Source organism: Trachinotus anak, unplaced genomic scaffold (assembly GCF_046630095.1).
Source record: "Trachinotus anak isolate AG129_WGS33_773 ecotype Australia unplaced genomic scaffold, CSIRO_AGI_Tana_v1 ptg000018l, whole genome shotgun sequence".
Taxonomy (NCBI): domain Eukaryota; kingdom Metazoa; phylum Chordata; class Actinopteri; order Carangiformes; family Carangidae; genus Trachinotus; species Trachinotus anak.
This window is the reverse complement of record NW_027273869.1, coordinates 8461479-8488300: the sequence shown is the minus strand read 5'-3', so window position 1 is coordinate 8488300 and position 26822 is coordinate 8461479. Positions and strand designations below refer to the sequence as shown.

At 42.4% G+C, this 26822-nt stretch overlaps 1 protein-coding gene across 2 annotated transcripts; it reads left to right on the top strand.

The window, feature by feature from the left end:
* The first annotated feature begins 202 nt into the window (after positions 1-202).
* Positions 203-19470, top strand: LOC139635142 (ubiquitin carboxyl-terminal hydrolase 15-like). 2 transcript variants are annotated; one of them, XM_071502167.1, is made up of 22 exons: positions 203-359; positions 1130-1257; positions 1609-1739; positions 3700-3826; positions 4529-4674; positions 5865-5926; positions 6408-6497; positions 10728-10875; positions 11348-11521; positions 11824-11982; positions 12316-12540; positions 12628-12711; positions 13020-13114; positions 13557-13745; positions 13853-13971; positions 14128-14409; positions 14617-14687; positions 15484-15599; positions 15703-15852; positions 16522-16625; positions 17238-17326; positions 18913-19396. In XM_071502167.1, the coding sequence occupies exons 1-22, from the start codon at positions 271-273 to the stop codon at positions 19258-19260; spliced, it is 3126 nt and encodes a 1041-aa protein (XP_071358268.1). In that variant the 5' UTR covers positions 203-270; the 3' UTR covers positions 19261-19396. The 2 variants fall into 2 exon arrangements, with proteins under 2 accessions (XP_071358268.1, XP_071358269.1); XM_071502168.1 differs by lacking the exon at positions 6408-6497 and having other exon boundaries at positions 18913-19470.
* The last annotated feature ends 7352 nt before the right edge of the window (positions 19471-26822 follow it).

Below are 26822 nucleotides of genomic sequence, written 5' to 3'. Positions count from 1 at the left end.
CCCATTGAGCTCATATTAAAAATGTCAAAATGCTCCTGGCTGGACAAAGAAGTTGGTGAAGACAACTTCTCAGACATCAAAAGTGCTTGTGCAGCCACAATGATGGGGCAGTTTTGGAGCATTTTTCTAGAATAAGTTTACCACTAGATGTCATGCTACGCCTTTGCTGTTAGTGAGCTGCTGATTGGCTGAAACAGCGGCGTCATTTTCTACGTGCCTCGGTGACGCCCCACGCTTTCCCACCATGCAGCGGGTGATGTCTGAGGAAAGATGGCGGAAGGAGGAGCGGCTGATCTGGATACCCAGAGAGGAGAGGTCGCGGCACTGTTGAAAACACAACTAAGAAAGGGAGACACTTGGTAAGACTTGAGCTGAAACCTTTTCAGAGACGCTGCGTGGCCGTCGGCTGGCTCCGCCGAGGCTGTCAACGCAATGAGGGATAAGAAAGCCGAGGTGACGGGGCCGTGTTGACAGTTAGCTTCGAGCTAGCTAACAGATTCCTATCCGCTTCATGTGTGTCAGGTCGGCAGGCTAGCGATACTTGAGCTAACGCTAGTTGTTAGACTGTCAATGAAGAACGACACACCCCACATATCTTTTAAATGTTGTATCCCGGTGGTTGTATTCACCACTTACAAACTACCGCCTCGCCATTTATCTGATGACATGATCTCTGTGAAGCTGCATAGCGTTTTTTCGGACCTAGTTAGCAGGCTAATACCTAGCTACTTGGCTAGACCACCGAAGCTCTAAGTAGTTCGCCAGTCAGTGGGTTCATCTGTCGACTTCGGAAGGGCGGAGTCGGAAAAAGCACCTGTCAAAATCACAGAGCCAGCTGGCCAGGCATGCAGCAACCTGAACTCATCTCGGCGTCGACAGAGCTACTGTTACAACTGTCTATCTGTATAATGTTTGCCTCTCAAAGGCAGATTTGTTTAGGTCACTGACGGAAAGGTGGCCTTTACCTGCCGTAGTATCGCTGTTACCACCATTTAACGTGCAAAAAGAAATACAAAATCTTCGGTACCAGCTTTACGTTCGTTGCATGACCCTTGAACAAAACACACTATTAACAATATCCCATCTTGCTTCATCAGAGATAATATATTACTGCCTGCCTTCTCTGCAGGTACCTGGTGGACAGTCACTGGTTTAAGCAGTGGAAGAAATATGTGGGATTTGACAGTTGGGACAAATACCAGATGGGTGACCAGAATGTCTACCCAGGACCAGTTGATAACTCTGGTCTTCTCAGAGGTAAGACAGATGATGCTTCATCTCCCTAAACCCTTAATCACCAATGTAGATATCCTGTAAATGCTTTGTGGCCTTTACATCACTCTGGGGAACCCCAGGGCAGTATAGCTTAATCATTCTGGAAGTAGCAACAAAGAGTTCAGAGGAAAAGGGAACGAAAACCACATTGTTGACCAACTCCACAGAGCAGGCTTTTTAGGAGGGTTCATAGAAAGCTCTCCAGCATACCGTTTTCTTTGTGTGTATTGTGTTAGGTGAGATAGTCAGTGCATGGCCAGTTGTGTAAGTGACCAGTTATTGTAGTCTCACTAAATATGCTTTCTCTCTCTCTGTCTTCCTCCCTCCCTCTAGATGGGGATGTGCTGGCCATCAAGGAGCACCTCATTGATGAGCTGGACTACATCCTGGTCCCCACAGAGGGCTGGAATAAGCTTGTCAGTTGGTACGGGCTGACAGAGGGTCAGGAGCCAATTGCACGCAAGGTAAGGATTCAGTCATTAGCATAAGACTAGGTATGGATTAGTGGGATGGAGCGTGCACTGTTTAGTGCATTGGTAATAGAACTGACAGGGCAATAGATTGCAACAAAAGGTGGTTTTCTCTGATGCAATGTAATGGTTGTGGTTAGTATCTGTGGTGCTTACTATGGCTTGTGTTGGGCTGAAATCTGTGCTAATCGGGCCATTTGAGATTAGGGTGTCAGGAATGCAACACAATTGTAAAATTGTAAGAATTTCCTGTTCTGGATCAGGGAAATGATATTGGAGCACTATTGCTCTGAATGATAACATTGACATGGCTCCACTGTTGCTCGTTATAAAAAAGAATAGCAAAAGACAGTTGGGCACTACATTTACTTCAGATTGGAATACTGTTTGCTTGTTTTTAATCCGAAGAAATGCTGTATTATGTACTTATTAGTTGGCTTTATTTGTCAGTCAGATGTACAAAGATACACTGTGCACAGGAGCCAGAAACAAAGATAATACCTTACATTAATAGAAAGCAACAGTAATGGTGCTTTCATTCATTTCCTTCAGCTTTTCATTCATTTCTGTCATGAACTGTAGTTATTTATTTTAGGGTCAATGAGTGCTTTGGTGCACATTTGGCTGTATGCATGGTTACAGTTGATTAAACAGTAGAATACTTCATGATGGTGGCTGCAGCTTTACTGGACCCACAGTATCAATCCCTGCCTCAAATCTCGCTAGTCATGGCATCATGGCTGCTAGAAGAGGGTCCTCTTCCCCCTCCATCCCTATCATTCTCTCTCTCGTTCCTTCTTCCCCCCCCTCCCGTCCATTGACCCTCCCCTTTTGCCATGTATGTCGTGGGATGTATCGGGTGGCCGCCGGGTTTCTATTTTCAGGCAACGTTCTGGATGACTGAAAAGCTACATGGAACGATCTGCGAGACACAACATGCAGGAGGTTCATTATTAGTTTTCCTCTTTTTTTAAACTCTTTGTTTCTTTTGTGGGGTTGTCATCCTGAGGTGCGGGGGGAACACAAGTTAAAAAAGGATTTAGGAGGATTTTAGTTACAGGTTTGGTGCTATGTTTCCTTCCGCTGTCCTCTTCTGGTCTGATTGCCAACACCAGCGGAGTGTTCCTGCGTGTCCTTGTTTTTTGAAGTGGAGGAATGCCGGCTGAGGTCACACTGAGAGAAGCAGCGTGAAAGCTTTTGAGAGGAGTGCAAGAGGCATAACCAGTATGGGGGTGGGTGGGGTAAATGGTTTTGGCTCAGCTCTGATTTGAGAAATTCTGTCACAGTTTGGCCATGAGTTGGGCTTTTTGCTCCGAGCTTACAAACACATGGGTGTTGTGCTGAGGGGTAGGATGGGCCCACTGGGGGATCGGGGCTTGGGTAGGGTAGGGGAGGGGCTGAGGGGAGAATCTGAGCCGTGAGTGTGTGTGCATGACCGTTGCAGTTCTCATGGACATTTCTGAAGTTGGTACTGTGTGTATATGTGAGTGTGTGTTGGAGGGGCTCAGCGGTGAAATAAATAGGTTGGAACCCCTCAGCTGTTTCTACGAGGTGCTGCTAATTTAGGCACTTCACTCTGACTCTGCTCCTATCAGGACACCAGATGAGTGGCAGTCTGGCCAGCAAACCCTGCTTTGTTCTCCACTAGAAACAGTCGCTAGTACAACCCACAATTTACCTTTTAGATTTCATTGTTTAAGACAGCAAGTAGATAATTAGAATAACATAATATAAGAACTGCCTCTTATATGCAGTTCTTATATTGCAATTGCAGCTACAATTGCAAGCTTACCAGCACCTAGTTAGATTCTCTGTTTGGTTGACTTATGTTGCTTGCTGTCAAGCAAGAGGAGGCTTCATATCTCCAATACACTGTATTTGCATATAATTAATCATGGATTCAACATTAAAAGACATGAATAGTTAATAATAACCCTGTGTTTGTTCTCTCCAGGTGGTGGAACAGGGTATGTTTGTGAAGCACTGCAAGGTGGAGGTGTACCTGACGGAGCTGAAGCTGTGTGAAGACAGCAACATGGACAATGTGATCACCAGACGCTTCAGTAAAGCTGACACAATAGGTAGGCCTGAGTCACCCTGAAGTCACTGTCTATAAACACTGCTGGTGATACTTAAGTGACAGCCACGCAGCTCCCAGTTGACTTGAACTCTGTAAATGATGTTGGTCTTCACCGAAATCTTTACTGTAAATGTCAACCTTTTAAAGCTTTACTTTAAACATTAAGTAACAACAATTGTCATTACTCTCTCATAAGTAAAGAGGATTTGTTGACCAAAACACACTGGGATACATTCGTTCACATAAGGCAATACACATTGGCATTATACACAGTGGTCATGCTATTCATGAGAAATTGTGTAATGTCTGAACAAACACGCACACTAGTCTGTTGAGGATTAAAGATATTACTTGTTGTTACTTGTTATTTCTCAGTCTTCACTGCTAATAACCCTTCACGCTAATAATGAACACATCACTAGTAATGAATCAAATGCAAGATTGCTTCTAAAATCCAGGGATTTATTTAGTTGTGTAACCACATTTCATTATGCCACTGACTCTCAGCCATGTCCATTCATGCCCCAAAATTATGCAGGTTTTGATTCAAAGCAAACGTGTAATAGATGAATTAATGAATTAGTTCCTCCTTTGTCTTTTCACTTTCCATTCTGCAAGTAAGTTCTGCTTTGAGGCGAATAATGAAAACCAAACTGATGTTGTCTCTTTCCTTTTTTTTGATAATATTTACACTTTGCTGCAGATATGATAGAAAAGGAGATGAGGAAGCTGTTTAGCATCCCTGATGAGAAGGAGACGAGGCTGTGGAACAGGTACATGAGCAACACCTTTGAGCCTCTCAACAAACCTGACAGCACCATCCAGGACGCCGGCCTCTACCAAGGACAGGTAGGAATGTTTGTCTGAAATTGTCACAACGTGAGAACAGTTTGAACAGCCCTGCAGGGTTCTTTTCCTCAACATGTCTCAAATATTTGACAAAATTGACACAGAGTGTCCAAATATGACTTGCTATGTAGGCAGTTATTATTCCTGATCTTGGTGAAATATGCTCTAGTTCCAATAATCTATATCACACAGTTTTTTCTATATTCGTGTCGATCCTTTTAGGTCACAACAGTGTGGAGCTTTAGAAAACTACCATGTTTAGGCAACCAAGAACTGATTTGAATTACTTTTGAATTATGTTTTTTTTGTGTTTAATTCTTAATAATGTACCATGTAATCATTTAAATGATGAGATGGTACTGTGATGAGATTCTTCTTTGCTGTTCTGTTGAAGTTTAAGTCTCTGTAGGTGGTGCTCTTGTCTTTTTCTTTTCATCACCTCTCCTACTGGCCACCAGGGCTCTCTCCTGGGTAAACATTTAACATCACCACAGGAAAACCTAAACATTGGGTGGTTAGAGCAAGAAACGCAATAAAAGTAAGACCTGCAGTAATAGGAAGTAGCAAAATATAAACTTATTTACAATAAAATTATTATTGAAATACCCCTGACAGTGAAACTGGAGTTGTTCTAAGATAATACAGTGAGATCATCCTGCAGTGATATGGTTTCATCGTCAAAACCCACGACATTTGTTTGTCAGCTTCCATGTGTGGCACTCAACCTCTCTTTGTAAGCTGCTTAAATGCGTATGTCCTGGCACTCACCTGGCAGTTGACTCTAACACCAATTAATTTAGACACCTGGCCACAGTGAGCCAGCAGGCCTCCGATCACAGGGCTGTCCTGTTCACCGGCAGCTGCTCCAGAGGATTTCTAAGCCTCAGGCAAATCCTCACTGAGTGTAACAGCAGATAAGATCCATCCGGCTCCCTGTCCTTCCCCTATTCCAAAGAGCCACTGTGTGTAAAGGAAACAACAATTTTTGCAGCAGCAGTGGCAGGTTGTTACGCATCGATTGCATTTCTCAAAATATGTCTCAGCAGTCATCCGGCTCTGCATTATTAAATAGTTAAGATAAATGCAGCTTATTTGCTTAGAGTGCAGATGAGCAGATACTTCAGTGAGCTGGCATCTTTAAACTAGTGAAAGCAGATGGAGCCCTCTTTTCTCTCTGCCGTCTCCCACAGGTTCTTGTAATAGAGCAGAAGAATGAGGATGGCACATGGCCCCGAGGCTCCACGGCACCCAAGTGAGTGAACGGCACATCACCTGGCTTATATTTCTTTGTTGACAGAAGGAAGAAGTTACCACAGAAATAGAAGGCAATTTCCATGCTCTATTCAAGCACAACTGGTGATTACACATACACGTTTTTAAAAATTTGGGCAGTTTAAAGGGGGGAAAAAGTTACGTGATGTAACACAGCACCACAATTAGTGGTCTAGGAAGTTGTCTGAAACATCTTTCAAGTGCCTCCTCTTTGGAAATTGTCAAATTTAAACCCTTTTAAAGTTTCCCTGCTATGTCACTACAGCACCTCATCATCTTCAAAATATTCCTCCTCCTCTACGACTTTGCCTACCTCTTTTGCTTGATGTTTTGTTGCTGACATATCCCTCTATTTATTTTATCTCATCTCAGTTTTATTTAATGAACACTTCACACACCTTTCTTGGACGGCTCCTTATTTTCTCTACTCTAACTCATGATCTATTCTTTATCTTTTGAAGGTCATCTGGTGCTTCCAATCTCTCTGCTTTGCCAAAGATCTCGCCTTCATCTCTCACAAACAATCATAACAGCAGCTTCAACAGCAGGAAGTAAGGCTTAGTAGTGGATTGAACAGCTGAGGGGTGGGTTTGGATGTTGACAGCCAGAGATGGAGCCTGGGGGCGTAGCTCAGAGCAGACCTTGACGTTAAACTGGCTGGAATTTCAAATCAAATTGGCTCATGAAGAACGTCTGTTGTGGTCAATTTACACTCACCTACAATCCAGTCATACTAATGGAAGCAGTTTACAGTACCCCAGCATCAAGTGTGTCAAAGTTTGTTTTCTACAGGTCTGTCTCTGGCTGTGGTTTGGGGCTTAAAGCTGTCTCCTGATGATGCAGTTTCAGCTGTAAGAGCTGATAGCAGGGAGGGGGAAGGGGCTTTTGAGGGATTGATCTCTTTGGTATTTTCTTCAGTGACAGCAGTGCTCTCTATAAATGGCCCACTGGTGCCTCTGGGTGCCATAGTCAGCATTTAATTATGTTAGTTAATCGTTTGCATCTGATTTTCTACCTGACTGATTGATAGCTTTGGCTAGGGCTGCATGATTATAGTTAATGTGATAATTATTTCACCCATTAATCTGCCACAGGCTCTTGATTTCACCCCTGCTGCCTTATCCAACAGTCAGTCACAACACGATAACATACCAGCAATGTATTTGAGGTGCAACTACAAACCTGAGACAGATAGAACCTCTGATTTAGCACCTAGATATATATTCAAATAACATTAGCTGCTTACATTGTTTTTAACTTCAACAACATCTGATCAATTTTCCTACTTTGCTTAATGTTATATTTCTGTGAGATTTCTTAGCCTGTTCCTCCTGTTTAGGCCAGATTTAGACTCATGTAAGTTGAATGAGGCCAGTTTGGGTTGAGTTGTCTCTCAAAAGAAAGCTGAATCTGTTTCACAGTCTATTTCTACTGTTGTTACAATACATAAAATAATCATTGCCCTGAAAATATTCCAGACTTCCTGTGTCAGAGTATTAAGTAGCATTGTGCGGTGTTTTGCAAGCAATACTCCCACACCAACACAGCCCTTATGCTGTTTCAAGGCAGTGCTGTATCTTATTGTGCACATAATTACAACACTGAGATAATGAAACTGTGGTTGTACTGTAATTGAGGCGCGGTTACAAGCGAATTTAGCAAAAAATCTTTGCATCAATTTGACCGACATTCCTTTAAATAAAAGAAAGTCATCTACATTGATTAATGTAGTCTTGCTCAGATTCTCAGGGATTCTCCTCTGGACGCATCTTTTTATTTCTACTTTGCTCATTTCCAAAAATTGCCAATGTGAGATTTGATCACCTAAAGCTCCATCTTTACTAGTTTTGGTTGTTTGGGGCTTCTGTTCTAGCTGTGTGTGACTCGCTCTGGTGTCTGACAGCACCCCTGCATTTAAAGGAAGTTGCTGTCAGAGGTTTTCAGAGATATTAATTATTTATCACACAAATTATGTACATTATTGTTTAGCATTTTGAAAATTACTGAATGCTTAAACATGCAGCCCTAGTGCTAGCCCATACTGCAGTTGCTTCAGGCTTCTTTATCATCTTTAGTCAAAAGACAGAGGTGATGCAAGTGTTGCGTTGCATATGAGGTCAAATCACAGAAACACCTCCAATATCATTCAGTCTGGATTTCATGCTACGCCAGTGAATGAATGAAATACAGCTCAGTTTCCTTCCAGCTTTCGGTTTCTGTTTTGTGAAAATGTTACTGTAACCTGATACAGGTTTTCCTCTGAAGAGAATGTGTCGGCCCTCTGTTAGAGAGCACTGCTCGTCTGTGGGGGGAGCTTTCTCCCTCTGCTGTCCAGTAGACTTTACTGTCCCCTTCTTCCAACTAATGTGTGTGATTTACTGCATGCTGGAGTGTGTGTGTGTGTGCGTGTGTCTTAGATGTATAGACTTTGCATTGCATTTCTTAATACTGTTGGAATGCAGATATAACAGCCACAAGCTCGGCCACCTCGAAAATCAATATTGATAAAGAGGGAAGGTGAGGTGAACTGAGCCCGTCCTTCCTACACTCACCAGCTTTACAGTAAAAGACAATCCCAGCAATTATATCTCAGTACATTATACGACTGGCTTCTAGTTGAGATCATGGTTTCACATTGTCATTTCTCTGCATTATATGGTTTGATACCAGTGGCATCTTTTTTCGCACAGTGTTTGTGGAATGCATAGAGTGGGTGACTTGGGGAAATGGGATCTTCAGTCCCAGCAGCTCTCCTGTCCCTGATTCACTGTAGTGCCAGTGCTGTCGTTTCCTCTGAATTATGCATGGGGCCTGTTTTTTTTGTTTTTTTTTTTTTCATTTTTCATTTTAAGTGTTCTTGCATTACATAACACTTGTCTTTTTGATTTTGTGGTTTTGGTCTGGTCAGTTAAGCCTCAGTAGTGATGCTCTGTAACAGCAGTTAAGTGTCATACAAGGCGGTGTCCCCTGATTCTGGCAGTCTCTCCCTCTCTCGCTCTCTCTCTCTCCCTCTTCCCCCCCCCCCCCCCCCCCCCTCTCTTGGTCTCCTTACCTCTCCTCTCCCCTGAGCTCATTGCGATGCACACATTCTGCAGTCTAAGTGACCTTCAGAATTCATTTCATCTGCTCCTGCTCCCCTCATCGCTTGCCTCCACACCCTGTGATGAAACTACCCTTTTCTCCGGGTTTTATTTTATTCATTTAGACCCTCCCCTCTAAAAGCTTTCATACAGACATCCATGGCATATTAACGAGGATGCAAGAGGGAGTGTCAAAGTGTGTGTGTTTCACTGAGGAGGGGTGCTAACAGTGTCATAGGGTGCATTGTAACAGCAAGAGAGGGAAAATGAGAGTGAGAATTTATGTGTTAGTGTGTTGAGGTGAAGGAGAATGCAGTCTAATGTGTGGCTGAGTGTAAGAAAGGGGGATAATTGTTGTTTTGGCATGAATGCATGTGTTAATGTATGTATATGTATGTTAGAGAGAGAGAGAGAGCGGTAGAGAGATAGTTAAAGAGAGTTAGGCCTGCGAATACTGCAGCCTCAGCTGGATGCAGTGGATCAGCTGCTCCCTCCATCCCCATCTCATTTCTCTTCTGTCAGCCCCCCCTCCCCCCCTTGTACTGTCCGCCCCTCCCCCTCTATTCTCTCTGCCTTCCCCTCCCTCCCTCTCTCTCTATCCCTCTCTCTCTCTTTCTGTGCACCTCTAGCTTCGGCAGCAGTAGTCTTGAGCATCCTTGCTGCTGCTGATGCTGCTATAAATATCTGCTGGTAGCCATAGAGCGGCAGAGAGCAGCAGGCAGGCCAGAGGGAGGAGCAGGGGACCAGAGGACAGTACAGGACAGTACAGGACATCTGAGGCGGAGAGGATAACAAGATGACAGGCGGTCGAGTCCGAAAAAGAAGAAGGGGGGAGAAGAGAAGGGGGGAGCTGCTTAGTTAGCTCTAAGAAAGAGGAAGAGTGTGTTTTTGTGTGTTTGTGCACTTTGTGGTGTGGTTGTTGGCCTCTGCTGGACTTGGAAGTCAAATGAAGGCCTAAACTTGGTCTGCACTCTATTGAAGCTGCTGCTGGAGCTGCACTAGGTTGAGCTGAGTCAACACTAGGACTCAACAGTGGAATACTGGAGCTGGACTTTCCTTCTCGGGCCCTAAGAACCAGGATTTGCATGCACCGGACCCGAACCGAACCTCATTCAGGCTGCTGGCTGTGTAGTTTCCTGCGGACATGTGGGCCGGCATGGGCCGGGGTGGGGCTGAGATGTCATGCTCCTGTGTTGCTGGTGGTGCCTGAGGCCTGAGGCGGTGGAGCTGGACAGCAGAAGGGTGGACCACCGTGTGTTGAACTGTGAGGCCACTGCTTCCACCGCCATCACAGCTGTTTCCCTTGACCAGTGGGAGGCAGAAACTACCAGCACTGGCTTGCAACCACCCCAGAGGTCTGCTGATTGCTGCGGCTGGAGAGTCCTAGCTTTAAGCTCTATCTGATTGTCTAGGAACCCTGAAAAAGGCCTTTGGGGGAGGGAGCTGTCATATTTTTGGATTGTAGTTTGTTCACTGGTTGAAAAGACAGTAGTGGAAACTGAAGCTGTGTGTCTACCTTTTGTTTGTTTTAGTGTTTTTTGAGTGTATTAACAACTTTATCTTGATATAACTTATTACCTTAACATAGATGTAAAAATATTACATGTTCATGAACTTCTCTTTGCCTGTAAGCAATTTGACCAGCGGCTACCCAACCCTATATAACCTGTCTGTTTGTACGTTTATATGTTTATTGCACAGTGTGAAGAATTCAAGCTATAGTCTGCCGTCCTACCACCCGTACAGCAACAGCTATGACTACTCGGACCAGAGCAGGCAGAGTGAGCGCTCAGGCCTCTGTGGACTCTCCAACCTGGGCAACACCTGCTTCATGAACTCTGCTGTGCAGGTAAGAAGCACACCTTCAGGGAGCTCTATGCACATCTAGGAAAGTATGTAAAAGTTATTCTAATTCTTTCCAAGTCCTGAAAGGTTTGTTCAGAGAGTCTAGAAGAAATTGGAAAAGTGCTGCAGAACTGTGTCTGACGGCACTTTGGACTCACTGACTGAAATATAGAGCTGTTCATGCTCTGTGGTTGGTGCCTGGAGAGACAAATCTCCCAAGATCAAGGTGCTATACAGAAAAAAAAAATTGTTGAGAGTATTGAAGCTCTTCTGATGACTGGTGGTGGCCCAACGCCATATTATGACAATTGATGTTGGTGTTTTTGGTCACAAGTCTGCATATGTTCATATTATATAGATATTTAACAAAAAAAACCAAACTGTGACAATATGGAAGTTTCAAATGTGGATCTTGTGAAGTGCCCAAATCCATCCTCTGCTGATTATTGTCCTCTCCTGCTTTTGCACCCCCTCAGTGTTTAAGCAATATCCCTCCACTGACGGAGTACTTCCTCAAAGACAAGTACACAGATGAGCTGAACGAGGACAACCCGCTGGGCATGAAAGGGGAGATTGCCCGAGCCTACGCTGAGCTTATCAAGCAGCTGTGGTCGGGCAAATACAGCTACGTTACCCCAAGGCCTTTCAAGGTGACTACCTGTTAAAACATTAGGCAGGAAAACAATAAAATTATTTTGAGTATTTTTTTTTTTAATGTTAAGATCAATAACAAAACACACATTCATTATACAGAAAAAGAAAGAGTCTGTAAAAGTGAGGTCTCGGGTCACACACACAGTTGCCGTTATCTTTCAAATGTTTGTACAGACAGTTGTAGCAGATAATATAAAGCATATTATCACTTCAACGCTTTTCTTTTCCGTGTGTTTTTGCTCCTGTGCATATGTCTTTTTTTTTTTTTCCCCAATCTGTGTGTGTTTTCATCCTTCAGACCCAGGTGGGCCGCTTTGCCCCCCAGTTCTCGGGCTACCAGCAGCAGGACTCTCATGAGCTGTTGGCCTTTCTCCTGGACGGCCTTCACGAGGACTTGAACCGCATCAGGAAGAAGCCCTACATCCAGCTAAAGGACGCTAACGGCCGGCCTGACAAGGTTCAGCTCATGAGATAATCAAGTTTTGGGAAATACTGAATCTGATCTGAAATTAGCGTGTCGTTGGCCAAACATTAAAGATTATCCTCCACACTGATCCTCAGCTAATGAGCAGTGGTATTTGTTGTGTTGCCCAGTTACTATTAGTAACTTAAGTCTGCTTATCTTTTTATGAATAGATTGTTCAAGCATTCAGATATTCTGTGTTAGAAATTGCCCTTCTCCAAGAAGTGTCTCCTTTTACAATGTTAAATTTTATCTACGTGTGCTTATTTCTGTTTTTTCCAATTTTGAGGTGTCTTGAAATGGTTTCTATTTTGCTGTTTATTCCAGGTGGTGGCGGAAGAAGCATGGGAGAACCACATCAAGCGAAATGACTCCATCATTGTGGACATCTTCCACGGCCTTTTCAAGTCCACCCTGGTGTGTCCTGTGTGCGCCAAGGTCTCTGTGACTTTTGATCCTTTCTGCTACTTGACGCTGCCACTTCCCATGAAGAAGGAGCGGACACTGGAGGTCTATCTAGTCAGACTGGACCCTCTCGCCAAACCCACACAGGTAACATGCAAACGAGCGAAGTGTAGTATCATAACATTATGATTTCCTGTAAGGACACTAGATAACAGCCATGTGTTTCTGTTTCAGTACAAGCTGACCGTACCAAAGGTGGGCTACATCTCTGACCTGTGTACCTCCCTCTCCAGCCTGTCTGGGGTTCCTGCTGAGAAGGTACAAACATCACAGCTGGCTCTGCTCTGGGCAGTAACCCTGGGCAGTATTAGCCATCACACTATAATGTTGACACCTCCACAGACAGCACAGACCAAAATAGTCCATTCCCCTTTTAAACTGTCCCTGCCCGCCCACTTAGCTAGTGGAGAAAATGTTGCATCTGTTTCCTTAAGATGAAGGGAGAGATATGGAGCTGGATAAACATTGTATCAATGCATCCTGAGCACAAAAATGACCTTGATCCCATATCAGTTAATATAATTTATATGGGATTATGATGTTTAAATCCATGTCTAATCCTGCAGATGATTGTAACTGACATCTACAACCACCGTTTCCACCGGATCTTCGCCACCAACGAGAACCTCAGCAGCATCATGGACAGAGATGATATCTATGTGTGAGTGTCGAGCTTGGCTGACAAGCATATCCTGTTATCTAAAGTTTGATCACAACAGCAGCATTATCTAAATTCTGATTAAAAGCGGACTGCGTTCATGTGGAGTCTTTGGCCTTTCTTCACCATTTAAACAACACTTTTTATTTTGCCTGTAATTTGTAGTTTAATTTAAGAAATGGAGCATAGCGTCTGGCTTATTAATCACTTAAATTATGATTAATAAGCAGTCTTGCTTGATAAATGTTTGTGTTTTGACTTGACTTCTGACAGCATTTACGACACAGGAGATTTAAAGCACAGAATAATTGGCTGTGCACCAGTTTAACTTGCTTTATTTGCCAAAGACATAAATATAGTAGAAATAGATTTCATTTTTCATGCCTGCAGATGACTTGTAGCTTATTCAGTGCGACTTCCAAACTGAGCCCACTTCTCTCTGCAGATTTGAGGTGGCGGTGAACAGGGTGGAGGACACAGACCATGTAGTGATCCCAGTGCACCTGAGGGAGAAGTACAAACAGTCGGGCTACAACCACACCAGCACGCCACTGTTCGGACAGCCCTTCCTCATCGCTGTGCCCAGAACCCTCAGTGAGGACAAACTCTACAACATGCTGCTGCTGCGCCTCTGGTAGGTCCACTTGTCTCACACTGTCTGATCATATGTTCACATATGTTCATTTTTAAAAATTTCTTGCGCAAAAGTTTCTGTAAATAAAAATGGCTTCCTGTTTACAGCCGGTTTGTGCGATCTTCAGTAGATGAGGATGAAGAGGATTGTGAAGAGACACAGCCAACAAAACAACACACTGTCAATGGTAATGCCACTAATGGACTGCTGGAGGAGGGGTCACCGAGTGAGTACACAAACGCGCATTAAAGTTAAATACTTTTCCTGCTAATTTTTTGACATTTTGCATTTTGTTTTTAATTTATGCTACTTGGCATTTGTTACTTAAATGTATTATTTAGTAGTAGCAAAGGTTTAAAAAATATTCTCTCTTGTCCTTCAGGTGAGATGGAGACCGATGAGCAGGACGATGAGTCGAGTCAGGACCAGGAGCTGCCCTCCGAGAACGACAACAGCCAATCAGAGGACTCTGTGGGCGGGGACAACGAACTGGAGAACGGCGTGGTTGGCCCACAGAACTCCACCAAAGGCCAGCAGACGGCCGAGCATAACAGAAAGAGACTTTTTACATTCCAGTTCAATAACATGGGCAAAACAGACTTCTCGCTCATCAAGGAGGACACCAGGCAGATCCGCTTCGATGAGGGACACCTCCGACTGAGCGGTAGGAGGAAAATAAAACCTACCATAAACCTCAGTTTAAAATTCAAGCAAAATTTAATCAGGTTCATCACTATTTATGTATCTCAGATTTACAATAATCACAGTGTAGACAAGAAAAAGAGGCTAAAGGATGGTGATAAGAGTGAAGAGTAAAATTAAAGATGACTCATCTGATTTGTGTATCTACATTCTGTCCACCTTTTCACAGACCGCTCTTATCTCTCCTTGGACTGGGAGCCAGAGATCAAGAAGAAGTACTTTGATGAGACTGTTGTCGAGGTAAAGCCAATATCAGAAACTTTAGACGTCCTCCGATGCAGATATTGACTTTTACAGACTTGTACCACTGTTTGGCTCGCACACCCTTAGTGTAGAATAAAACTAGTCTGACATCATATTACTAAATATGGCAATAATACCCAGACAGGAGCAACAGGGAGTGCTGGTGACGAGCTGTAATCAAAAGGTCAGAGGTTTGATGTCTGCAGCAGCCATAGCATCCTTAACAAAGGCATTAAATATCCACCCAACTCATTACAAGATGAAATAAATAAGCACATCTGTTTGAAAACTAAAATATAAATGTTTTCTGCCTCATGGATTTGAATAAAATCATTTTAATAGTTTTAAGTAATCAATGTATATATAATCTTATAAGACGTAAAAACCAGGGGTTGGTTTTAAAATGAAAGGTGTTAAGAGCAGTAAATGTGTGCTTTTCTTTTCCTCCTTCACATGCAATTAGAGAAGTTTGGTCTCTATTCATGCACAAAACCTTGCCTGTAAAATGGTTCTAATTACAATGAATTGATAGCTAACACACTCATGACACTAAGCTCATTATCCTGTATTTAACTTGAGGAAAAACATGCGATTCTCATAAGGAGAGTAAAGTGTTATCGGTTTCTGTTTCTATTTTTAGACAGGGAGGTAATCTGTGTCCAGTGAGACACAACAGTGCCACAAGAAGTGTTTTCTAGTGTGTGTGTGTGTGTGTGTGTGTGTGTGTGTGTGTGTGTGTGTGTGTGTGTGTGTGTGTGTGTGTGTGTGTGTGTGTGTGTGTCTCTGAGAGCAGGACTTTGACAAGCACGAGAGCATGGAGTACAAGCCTCAGAAGAAGGCTTTCTTCAAGCTGAAGGACTGTATCGAGCTGTTCACCACCAAGGAAAAACTGGGAGCAGAGGACCCGTGGTGAGACACTCGCCGCACAGTCAAAACAAACAAGTCACAAGCAGCAGCTCTCAGCCAAATGCTGCGTCATGATGCATTTCTTAACCTGTGCCTGCTCTCGCAGGTACTGTCCGAACTGTAAGCAGCACCAACAGGCCACTAAGAAGCTGGACCTGTGGTCTCTGCCGCCGGTGCTGGTGGTCCATCTGAAACGTTTCTCTTACAGCCGCTACATGAGAGATAAACTGGACTCCCTTGTTGACTTCCCACTCAGGTACACAAACACAAACACACGCACACACACACACACACACACCCCATCACAGAGGAAAAGCAGTTCATCACTGGAGCAGAACACTGTGTTTTCAGCAGTGTATCCCCAGTTTTCCCATTCCTGCAATATATCATCCACTTGCAGCTCAGTACGTTCACAATAAACACAGTGGGGTCCAAAAGTGTGAGACCACTGTCCCATTCTGTACTCATACACGCAAACTCTTATACACATAAGTGTGTAATTATTCACACATGCTGAGATTTATTGCAATAAAATAATCTTGGTTTGTTGGTTTTCATATGGGATGATTTCAGGGACATTCAATGTTTTGTACTTGATACTTGATATTTTAAATTGGACAGTCTATAATGTTAGTGACTTCAATTGTAAATTATGTTTCAGGTAATACTTACACGTTTAATACCACTTTTTTTGTTATTGCTAAAATTACATGAGAAGCTAAAAATTTGCATTTGTGAACTGAAACCTGCCTTGTGACATTAATTCTTTAAAAAGGCCTAAAGAAAGCAGCAAATTTCAAGGTTTTCATCTCCCTTTGATACCATGACCTTTTTAAATAGCACTTCTTACTGACTTTTTTTCTGGTATTCATGCTGTGTTGTTACCTACAAGGAACATGACAAGTGTTTGGTGTTTATTCTTCAGAGATCTGGACATGTCTGAGTTCCTGATCAACCCCAACGCTGGGCCGTGTCGCTACGACCTCATTGCTGTGTCCAACCACTACGGAGGAATGGGAGGAGGCCACTGTAAGACTCACGCATAGAAGTTCCTTCTTTCAGATTTTCTCTGTGTCTCATCTTCTCTTTTCTTCATGAGGAGAAATACAGTATTTATCACATGCCTGAAACGCAGTGCTTGCACCAGGCTAACAAGCTTGATGTCAGCATCTGTTGTGACTTATATTGTTTGTAGCTCATCAAACAGCTTTGTTTGACTCTGAAACTCACCACAGGCTTTACAGCAGGCCGTCTCTGCATTTTTAAAGACAAGTCTGTTTTAAGAAATGTATTTGTGTTGAGTTTACATTGTCGTTCTGTAGCCAACCCTGTCCTCAGGATTATAGAGCAGTGCTATGAATACACTTTTCAATGGAAGACCTTGTGGACATGATAAATAGAACTATCCCTGGTTCTCCATACACTGATTTAATCGAGTTACATTTATATGAGCAGATTTTTACAATTCTTTAATAAATCTGGAAATTGTAGAAGTTTTGAGTGAAATTGTAGAAGTTACAAACCACTTCACAACACAGAAATCAGTGTGAGTATATAAGAATGCACATATAAAGAGGAAAGCCTGTTTAGTACAATCGTACTAGTACAATAGTAATGTATTTAACCTTGTACTTTTTCCAGACACTGCTTATGCTAAGAACAAAGATGATGGAAAGTGGTACAACTTTGATGACAGCAGCGTGTCTCCTGCCAATGAAGATCAAATAGTGGTGAGTGTCCTCGTTAGCAACAGTGGTAGAGTGGTTTAATTATGACATTGCCGACTGTGCTCACACTCTCAAAAATCTTTCATAAGGCACTGAGGACTCTGTTTTCAGGGAGTTGTGGGTATTTTGTTGCTTGCACTGTTGTTAAATATAAAGTAATTGGCACATATAAAACCTCTGTGATTCCAGGCAGTAAACCCAGACTCAAACAATGTGAAGTCTCATTAAGACGTGTTGACAGTGGGGGGTACTGAGAAGGTTGTAAAGGCTTTTACGCCTCAGAGCCCAGAAGAAAGTTGAAGTAATTTAGAGGAGTGTTTGCAGCAATAAAACAAAGAAGTGACCTTCAGAAATTTCACTGTTTGTGCTGCTTGCACATGTTTATGTTTAAAAAGAAGTGAAGTTGTAAACAGGGGTAAGCTGTTCACATTAATATGTAGATAACCTGCAAAACCATTCCCTCATTTTCATGAATGAACCAATTCACTGAATATTCCTGCTCAGCTACTTTCTTCCTGTTTGATCAATCCTGTATTATAAGTAATATTAGTCAAAGATGGTTCCACCAGAGGTACAGCTCTTTAGTAAATTCATGTGTCTGGTTCAGTATCAGCCTCAAAAATCCAGTATCAGTCAGGCTGTGACATTTGGTATTTTGACTTGTACTGACAACAGCATCAGTACAGCATGAACCCTGGCTTTAACTAATGGAACAATCAGATGATAACAATAATGGTTTTGGCATAAAAATCTGTGCTTGTCCTTGTGTTTAATATTCAATTCATTATCATTAAGAGGTATCTGACTTTCAGACATGACTGATGATACATATTACTCAGTGCAGCAGAATTTAAATGAGATATTCTGAATTTTTGTTGTCAACAAACCCAGCGAAAAGACCAAAGCTAACAATGTTTGTCTGTCTCTCTGAACTTTACAGCTCCCTCTGCCTGTGTGACTCTTTCACACACAAGCCCATTTATTCCCAATGAAGATGTGAACCTTTAAGAACAGTTTATAATTTGCTTAAACAGCTGTGCACTCTTGTTTTTGATACGGAACATTACTTGAACAGAAGGAAACTGCATTTGTAGGGGACTGTTTTCAGCTGGAGATTAATACATATTTGGCATTGATAGGTTTGTGTCTTCCTGGCTGCAGGACGCTGCGTGTGTGACTGACCAAAAAGTAACTACAGTGTGTGTGTTCATGTCCCAGTGTAACTGTGTGGTTCACTGATGTGTTTGTAATAGTTTTTGGACAATAACAGAGTTTTTAGGGCAACAGAGGACTAAACTACGAGACTTGTTGCGAGGATCAATTCACTAGTTTTGGTCTTTTGAATGTGAATTGTTACACAATATATTAAATACATAAAATCTCCAAATGTAACTTTTCCTGAACAGACAGATAAATTATCGTTTGTTTAACTAATTAGAATTTAGGAGGTGTTCCCACAGTAGGTTTGTCTGGGGAAGAGAATTCACCATGAAAACTGAGCCACTGCAGTGTCAGCTCTGTGTAACGTGAATTATCTGTAAGTCAGTGTAGCTGAGTAATGTTGTCTGTGTGTGTGTCTGTGTCTTTAGTCCAAAGCAGGCTACGTGCTGTTCTACCAGCGCCAGGACACAGTGAAAGGCACCGGCTACTTCGCTCTTGACCGCGAAGAGGAGGATGAAGAGGAGGAAGAGGAGGGAGAGGAGGAGGAGGAGAATGAGGATGAGGAGAGGCAGGAGAGAAAAGCCGCCTCCTCCGCTCAGGGTGCCTCATCCGCCGCTGCTGCAGCCGCTCAGAACGAGGAGGAGGACCTGAACGAGAACCGGCGCAGGAAGAACGACAACGAGCAGGAAGACGAGGAGGAGGAAGAGGAAGATGAGGAGGAAGAGGAGGAGGAGGAACAGGCGCCCAATCGAGACGTCACCATGAAATCCAACTGAAGCTGACGCTGAGGACACAGATAAATGGAGAGAGAGAGAGACTGGGATCTTTCCATCCAAAGCCATATGGACACACAGCATGGCAGCGGGCGCCACCAGTCCCACCCAGCGGCTCGGACTCGGCCGCTTGACAGGCAGAGCCACTGTAGGGATGACGGCTTTTAGGTCAGGGAGCTGCCGCGGTACGCAACTATAAAAAAAAAAAAAAAATCAGAGCCCTCCTCTGTGGTTGGATCAGTGTGTGTGTGTGTGCGTGTGTGCAAAGTGTGTGTGAGTGTGTTGCCACGTCCATTCGTTTTGGATCTGCTCACTGAACGACACCGGGTATTGATTTTTGAGGCTTCACAGTACGTTAGTGTAGCGCTTTGAATCTCCCTATGCTTTTTTGTTTTCCTCTGTTTTATTTTTATATATTTTTGAGAGCAATGCATTGTTGGCATATCATTTTAGTACCATTTAGATATTTTGTAAATATTTTAAACACTGAATCATATTGGGTTTTCATGATGCGCTGAAACATTTTGAACTTGCACAATCACCAACCATCCATCTTTTTTTTTTATGTACTATTGCCAGACATACTGCAGGTGTTTAACAGTGACGTCGTCTCTCAGAGGGTTTCCTCACATAAAAAGCTTAGGAAGCTTTCAGTAAGCCAATGGTGAGACGCGTCTACAGTCTAGACTTAATGTAATGAAGTGCTGCCCCTAGCTGTGTGGTTTTATACAGTGTCAAACAGCCAAACTGTCCTAGCTTTAAACTGCTGCTGCTACTGCTGTTGATCTTGCATTATTAGTAAACTGGCATGAACCTTAGTGAGTTGAGGTCCTGCTTCTGCTGTCTCTCTCTGGTCTCCTCTCCTGATAACCCTTACAGCCTATAAGAAAGCAGGATTGCGATATTATCCGGCTAACTTTGCAGAACAATCAAACAGATTCTATTTGGGCATATTTTAGCTGCAAAAAGGAATCACGAGATGATGTTTCAGAAGCTCCTATTGTTGAAATTTCTGTCTTAATAAACTCAAGTATCTGTTTAAAAGTTAGCTGGCAGACACAAATCTTCCCTCTGAAGTTCTACTCGGTAGGTGGTGTTTAAAGCTTTACCACGGCTCTGCACTCGCCCTCTTCTTCATATCGGAGGCACTGTGAGATTAGGAACATCGGTGATTTCGCTGACATCGGATGCATCGTCTCTTGTTTGGATCACCTCGGCCTTAACTCTTGATCTCAGACCAGTAGCCTTTTCTTTGCACATCACTATCACGCTGTCTGTCTTGCATGTCCCCTTCCATATACACTACCACGAATGTCCATATTTACTTGTTATATCGCAGCCACGTCATCTAAAAACATTTTTTTTACCCACAAGAGGGCCAGAATGTATGCTGAATAGAATGAACACTGACCAGATGTATGTGGTTGATGCCTTTTGATTCTTTATAGGGCCAGATTTTTTTTTTTTTTTTTTCCTTCTTTTTTTTTTTTTTTTTTTTCATGGCTCCCTTTCTTGGTTTGGTTGAATGTGATGGTAATGGATTTCCTCACCTTTGATACTTAGCTGTATGAATTCATGGGTACTGCTGAAAGTGTCCCTTTCCAGAGGGGGCCAAGGGGGGGGATGCTTCTTTGTGGTCATGAGCTTTGAGGATAGGTAGGGAAGGGAGCGGGGAGGGGAGACAAAGTGGAAACTGTGGGGTGAGTCTGCCTAAAAGGCCTTTCAGCTTCTGGGATCATGATACAGTGAAAATATTTTGTGGCAGATTGTTGCAGGATATTCCTCCATCAGTGTAACTCATGATAAAACTCTATTCTCCATGGTGGAGTGTTATGCTTTCTTTTTCTACCTGTTCTTTCCATTGTAAACAGCATTAGCGTACCTGTTGTTGCCTCAGAATATTAGATGTGTACCATGCCTTTATAAGCATCTCTGTGCTTTGACTTTGGTGGGCTTCATCGCCACGGCGCTGCCTTGCTTTTTGGGCGACTCACCCCATCCCGACTGAGTGAGATGTGATTGCTACTATAGGCTTATACAATACTGTACATAAGAGTTCACTCTGTGAGTGCACATTTGATAAAGTTTATTTATTTATATGTAAGCATTTAATAATAAACAGACAATATATTTAAAACCTTGGCAAGACCTGACGGGGGGGGGGGTGTGGCACCAGTCCACACATACACACCAGATTGCAAAGTCTTGCCTGCGCTCTTGTCAGGGAGGGAATATTTTTAAAAAATAAGGATGCGTCTGTTGTTTTGGGACTTTTTTTGTAAACAATAATCCAGACATCCTTGCATGATGAGATATTGGGGGTTTCCAGGTTTGGCTGCACTTGAGTTCACTTGGGTTTACATTTGAAATGTGCATGTGTATTTATACACAATCTTCAATAAAGTTGTGTAAAGCTTCCTGTGGGTCCTGCTCTGGTTTTCTTTCCCTCTCTCCCTGGTGTGTGTGTGCATGTGCCATGTTCTTGCCAGACTCGCACCACTGTCTCTGATGTGTTTTACTGTGTGTTCTCCATAAATAATGGAAGACTCACTCGTTACTTCTCTCCTTAGCCCATGGAAAGAAATAAAGCAGCTTCTGATCAATATTAACTGAAGGGAAATCCTAAACAAAATGTTCATTTGGTTTGTGTATGGTCGGTGTTTTAGTAGAAAGGTGAAGCTGTAAAAGCTCAGCATGATGTTCAGTTGTGCAGTTCCTGTTTTCATCATGTTGAAAAGCATCAACAGCTCGCCCTACATCGCTTACCAGCACCTCTATAATAATAATAATAATAATAATAATAATAATAATAATAATACCTGCAAGCAGCTCTCAGCCCACTGAACCATATTTCAGTTAAGGATTTAGAGGAGCTTCGTGGCCCGTCCTCCATTTTCTCCTCCACTATCCCGGTGTAAGCAGCTGCAGCTGATCTGAGAGGAGGAACACGGTGTTCTCTTCGGGTTCTGACGGGTTCTCTGCCCGCTCACAGCTGGGAGGTTCCCCCGAGCAGCGGCTCATCCTTCTGACCAATCGGAAGGAGGAACAGGAGGACGGCCAGTGTGCAGAACAGTGGATCACTCCTCGGAGAAAACGGAGACCTGCTCTCAGTGGCAGTCAGGGAGAAAGGTTGTGGACCCAAACCCGAAACGTCCCTCAAACTGAAATGATAAAACGCATAATTCATGACTCCACATAATTAACATCATTTTTATCACTGTAAATTAAATTAAAAAGTAATTTACAATTTAAAATGATTGCTCTGTCAAAACAAGCTATTTCATAACATTGTGACAGGTATTGTATAGACTTATAACAACAATAACAATATTATTATCATCATTATTACAATAATAATAATGATTATTATTACAATAATAATATTGATAACTTTATTATTGATACATTGGAAAATACAACTGATAGATTCTTCAATAATGAAAATGATTTGTAAGAAAAGAGAAAGATTTTAGGATCTATTTGTCAGAATTAGAAAAAATAAATAAATAAATGACAAAAATGAAAAGATAAAATATATGGTTATATATTAACCAGTTCACACAATGTTTTAATATTATTTCATTCCACAGACACGTTTCCATTAAGTTACCTGACTGGTGAAAGAATAAATAAAAAATGATTAAAAATTAAAAAAAGGGTTAAAATTGGTTACAATTACCAATAGTTGTTGTTTTTGTTTTTTTTTCTTTTTTGTCTTTATTGTTATTGTGAGAACTTTTGACGTCAACAAGCTGATGATTATCACCAATGGGATCAAGGTTCCTCCCTCTCTCCCGACTGCAGCCAGCTGATGGCGCTCTCCGACAGTTTCTCCCTTCTTGGAAAAACGTGCTTGGAAAACCCGTCAGAGTGGGACCTCTGTGTTTTCTCTGATCTCTGCCGGTGCCTACACCCGTCCTGACGTTCCCCGCGAATTTTATCCACGCCGCTCCGCCAGATCCACTCAGTTTCCACACCTACCTGACATGCGGCGTTTGCGGGGAGGATAAGGGGGCTGAGAAAATCTCTTCCCACCTCGCTGTGGATTTGTTACGCGTTTTTTGGGGGTGTTTGAAACCGAGTGGATTTGATACCGGGGCAACTTTTTTTTTTTTTTTTTTTTCTCCCCCCCACGACGCAGAGAGAAACAGACAACAATAGGTTATAAAACAGACTGCAGCAGTTCAGCTGCAAGGTGAAGGACTGTGTGAGGAGCCGGTGTGGGATTTTTGCGTTTTCTCATTCCCAACAACATTGCGGTAATGTGGAAACAGGGCTGTGTGTTACTTTCTGGTTCTGTTTTTAAGCTCTGGTGGCAAACAAATCACAGCCTGTCTTCTGATGTTTTACATGTACATTTGATTATGTGCGAGTTAAAGTGGTGAATCATGTGCCGTGACTGTGCTGATATTTAACGGGCGTAAATGAGGATTTTGACGTGAAGAGTAGAGGACTTCTCATATACCCTGCATCTACAGATTATAAACTGTGTTCCTCCTTTGTCAATCTGTTTCATTTAGGTCAACACTAACACCACAATCCACTTTTTGTGGATTGGAAAGCGATGAATGTCGGCTATGCTCCTCCACGAAAAAAAATCCACGGAGGGCTCCGCGGTCCTCACCTGCCATATGTCATTTCACTGAGGTCATCTGAGGAGAACAGCGGGCGCAGGAAGTGTGGGGAGAGGTGCGGGAGGTGTCTTTTTTCCACTCGATGCTTTGGGTGGGGTTTTGTCTCGCTTTATTGCGGCCACGTTTTTTGCGCGCACGCCATTTTTTCCCCCCCCGTGCGCTTTTACGCACGGCGACACGAAATGAATGGAGATTCAGGCTGACACTGGAGAGAGGAGACCCTAAAGAGGACGCGAGGAGGGAGACGGCACCGGGGGCCAAGCGCTGGTTGAGGTAGTAGTTTGTGCTGTTGGTCGGGTTGTCATATTACCCCATGTGGAGATGACTGCGCAATCTACTGCCTTGCCGGCGCTGGTGACTTGCGACGGAGGAACCAAACCGGAGCAAGAGCCTGAATGGAGACGCGCATGCTTTCAAAAAAGAAAACGTGAGAGAAAACGCAGGGAGTGTGTGAACTGTGACAGTCCTGATCGACTGAAACGTCTCTGCGTCTTCTCACAGTTTATTTAAATAAAGCTGATTTTTTTTAATGGTATGCATCACTTGGAGTGTTTCTTCTCTAACTTATAAGTATGCAGTTAAAATCCTCACGTGTCGTTATTACAGCAGGATCAGTGAAATCTATTTAAGGTATCTGAAGTAAAGGAAAAAAAATGTCCCCTGTGAGCCTCATGTTATTATATATGAGCCCACATGATCAGATTGTAATATAAGTAACATATAAATTGCAGCTGATCAAAGTGGAGCTTGACTTATCTTAAAAGTAAAAATCTTAGCACTGGAACTCAGCTTTGGACCTGTAAGCCTGTAGCAAGAGTGGTGGAACTTATGATAGATTTAGGGACCGTACGAAAATTATTTTACATTTTTGATATTTGCTGAAGGGAGGGTGGTCAAATTTAATTTTTTTTGGGAGTGTGAGAGAGGGTGACCTCACTCAGACCCTGAGTGAGAGCTGAAGTCGGGATGTAATAAATACATGGATGAGAGTCTCTGCAACAGGTATTCACATAATAACAGAAAGCAGAACTGCAGTGAAGCAGATTTGTCAGAAACCTGTAAAATTGACAGCTCCTGGTTAAAAAACATCAACAAATAGGAGGCATTACTTTATGTTTTTTGTAATTTTGGAAATTGATAATTCCAATTCTATTGTGTGATTTGGTGGCTATGAGAACATAATGTTCAACCCCTTCTCCCCAGATTGGACAAAGGCACTATCTAATATTATAAACTGGCCTTAGTAATAAATAAACCTAGTGATTTGTACCAGTTAGTATTACTACTATACAAAGTAATGGAGACATTCATCTGTTTGTCTCTGCATTTCATCTGCGATTAATGTAGCTATAATACAGGAAATGAGTTTGGGATAATGGTTTTTACCCGGGTTAACCTCATCATCATTACGAATTGTCCCTATTACTGTGCACATCCAGTGCGTCCGCCACAGAATATGAATCAACCCTGTTCTGTCAGCGCTCCCTGTAAAATGTTGGAGATTCAGTGAGCACTCTGTAACACCACTAATGAATCCCTCTGCTCTCCTCTCACAAAGTCTAACTAGTCTTTTGGAGGCCAGTTGACCCTGTTGATTAGTTTTTTACTTTCTCACAAGGAGACCTTAGGGAACACAAACAGCAACAATATTGATTAACTCCCCTGTACTACTTCTTTTTTTGTTTCTTGTTCCTTCACATTGATTTGGTCTGGTAGCTAAGTTGGACTGCGAGAGGAAAGATTTGGGGAAATATTGATTTTGGGGCGCTTGAATATTGACCTTAAGTTCTTCATTTCTTTCTTTTTTAATCACACAAACCACATTTCTTACATTGATCTTTAACATTTATTGTCTTTTTTTTCATTTTTGGAAAAGAAACACTAAAAGGTAAACATTGCTTCCCCCCCCCCCTCAAGATCAAAGTTGCACAAAGAAACATTAAAAATATTTCTTTTTGACTTCATAAGGTATTTTTTTCTCATACAAAATGTACATATCACATTCACAAACGGAGAGGTTGAGGGTAGCACAATGGTCACTTCAAAATGATTCCCCACTGGGCTCAAATGTCCTCTTTGCTACAGAAAAAACGCTCTTCTAATTTTCCCATAATGAACCTTATAGTCTAAGGTATAAAAACACAACAGCAGTGACTAACAATATAGCAACTTCAAAAGGGAAACCTACAGTCGACTGAAGGGACAAAGCAAACTTTCAAGTCTAGGAGCTTCTTGTACACACCAATCCACTGCCGTTTTTTTTTTTTTTTCACAAATGTAGTGGAACTAATAAACCATCATGAAGGACGAGCTGTCCTCAGACACCCACTCTTTAACAGCGTGTCCAGTTTAACGACATGATAGTTGAACCTGAGTTGAGGTGCAGCAGTTGGGTGGCACAAAAGGATGAGCAAAATAAATTAGATATTCATTCTTTGACATTCATCTAATAGAAAAGGCTTAATGACAGGTAGCAGGATGAACATTCGACACATATTCTGGCGCCCCGTTCAAACTTTCTCTTGACGCACTCACAGTTCAACGCATCCAGGCCGTGTTGGAAGAGCTGTGGTCATTTGAATTTGCTGTGTTGAACTGGGTCGCATGTTGAGACAAAGCTTAGGTGGACTGTTTTCAAAAAACGTAAATCAAAAAAAACAAACAACAACAAAAAAAAAAAAACCCATTAAATTATTAAATAGAGAACAAGTTAAAAAAAAAAACTGCCAACAGATGCAACTTTGCAGCTACAACAGCACATAACACATGACGTGTATTACAATACATCATTTTCAAATATTTCCTTCATGGAATGTACAGGAGGAAAAATGCACCATATGAACTTCAGGTAAATGTAAATGACTGCTGCTTGTAAGAGGAATGTAGTCCAAGCTAAGATGATAAATAGCCAAATGGCACAGAGACTTTAAA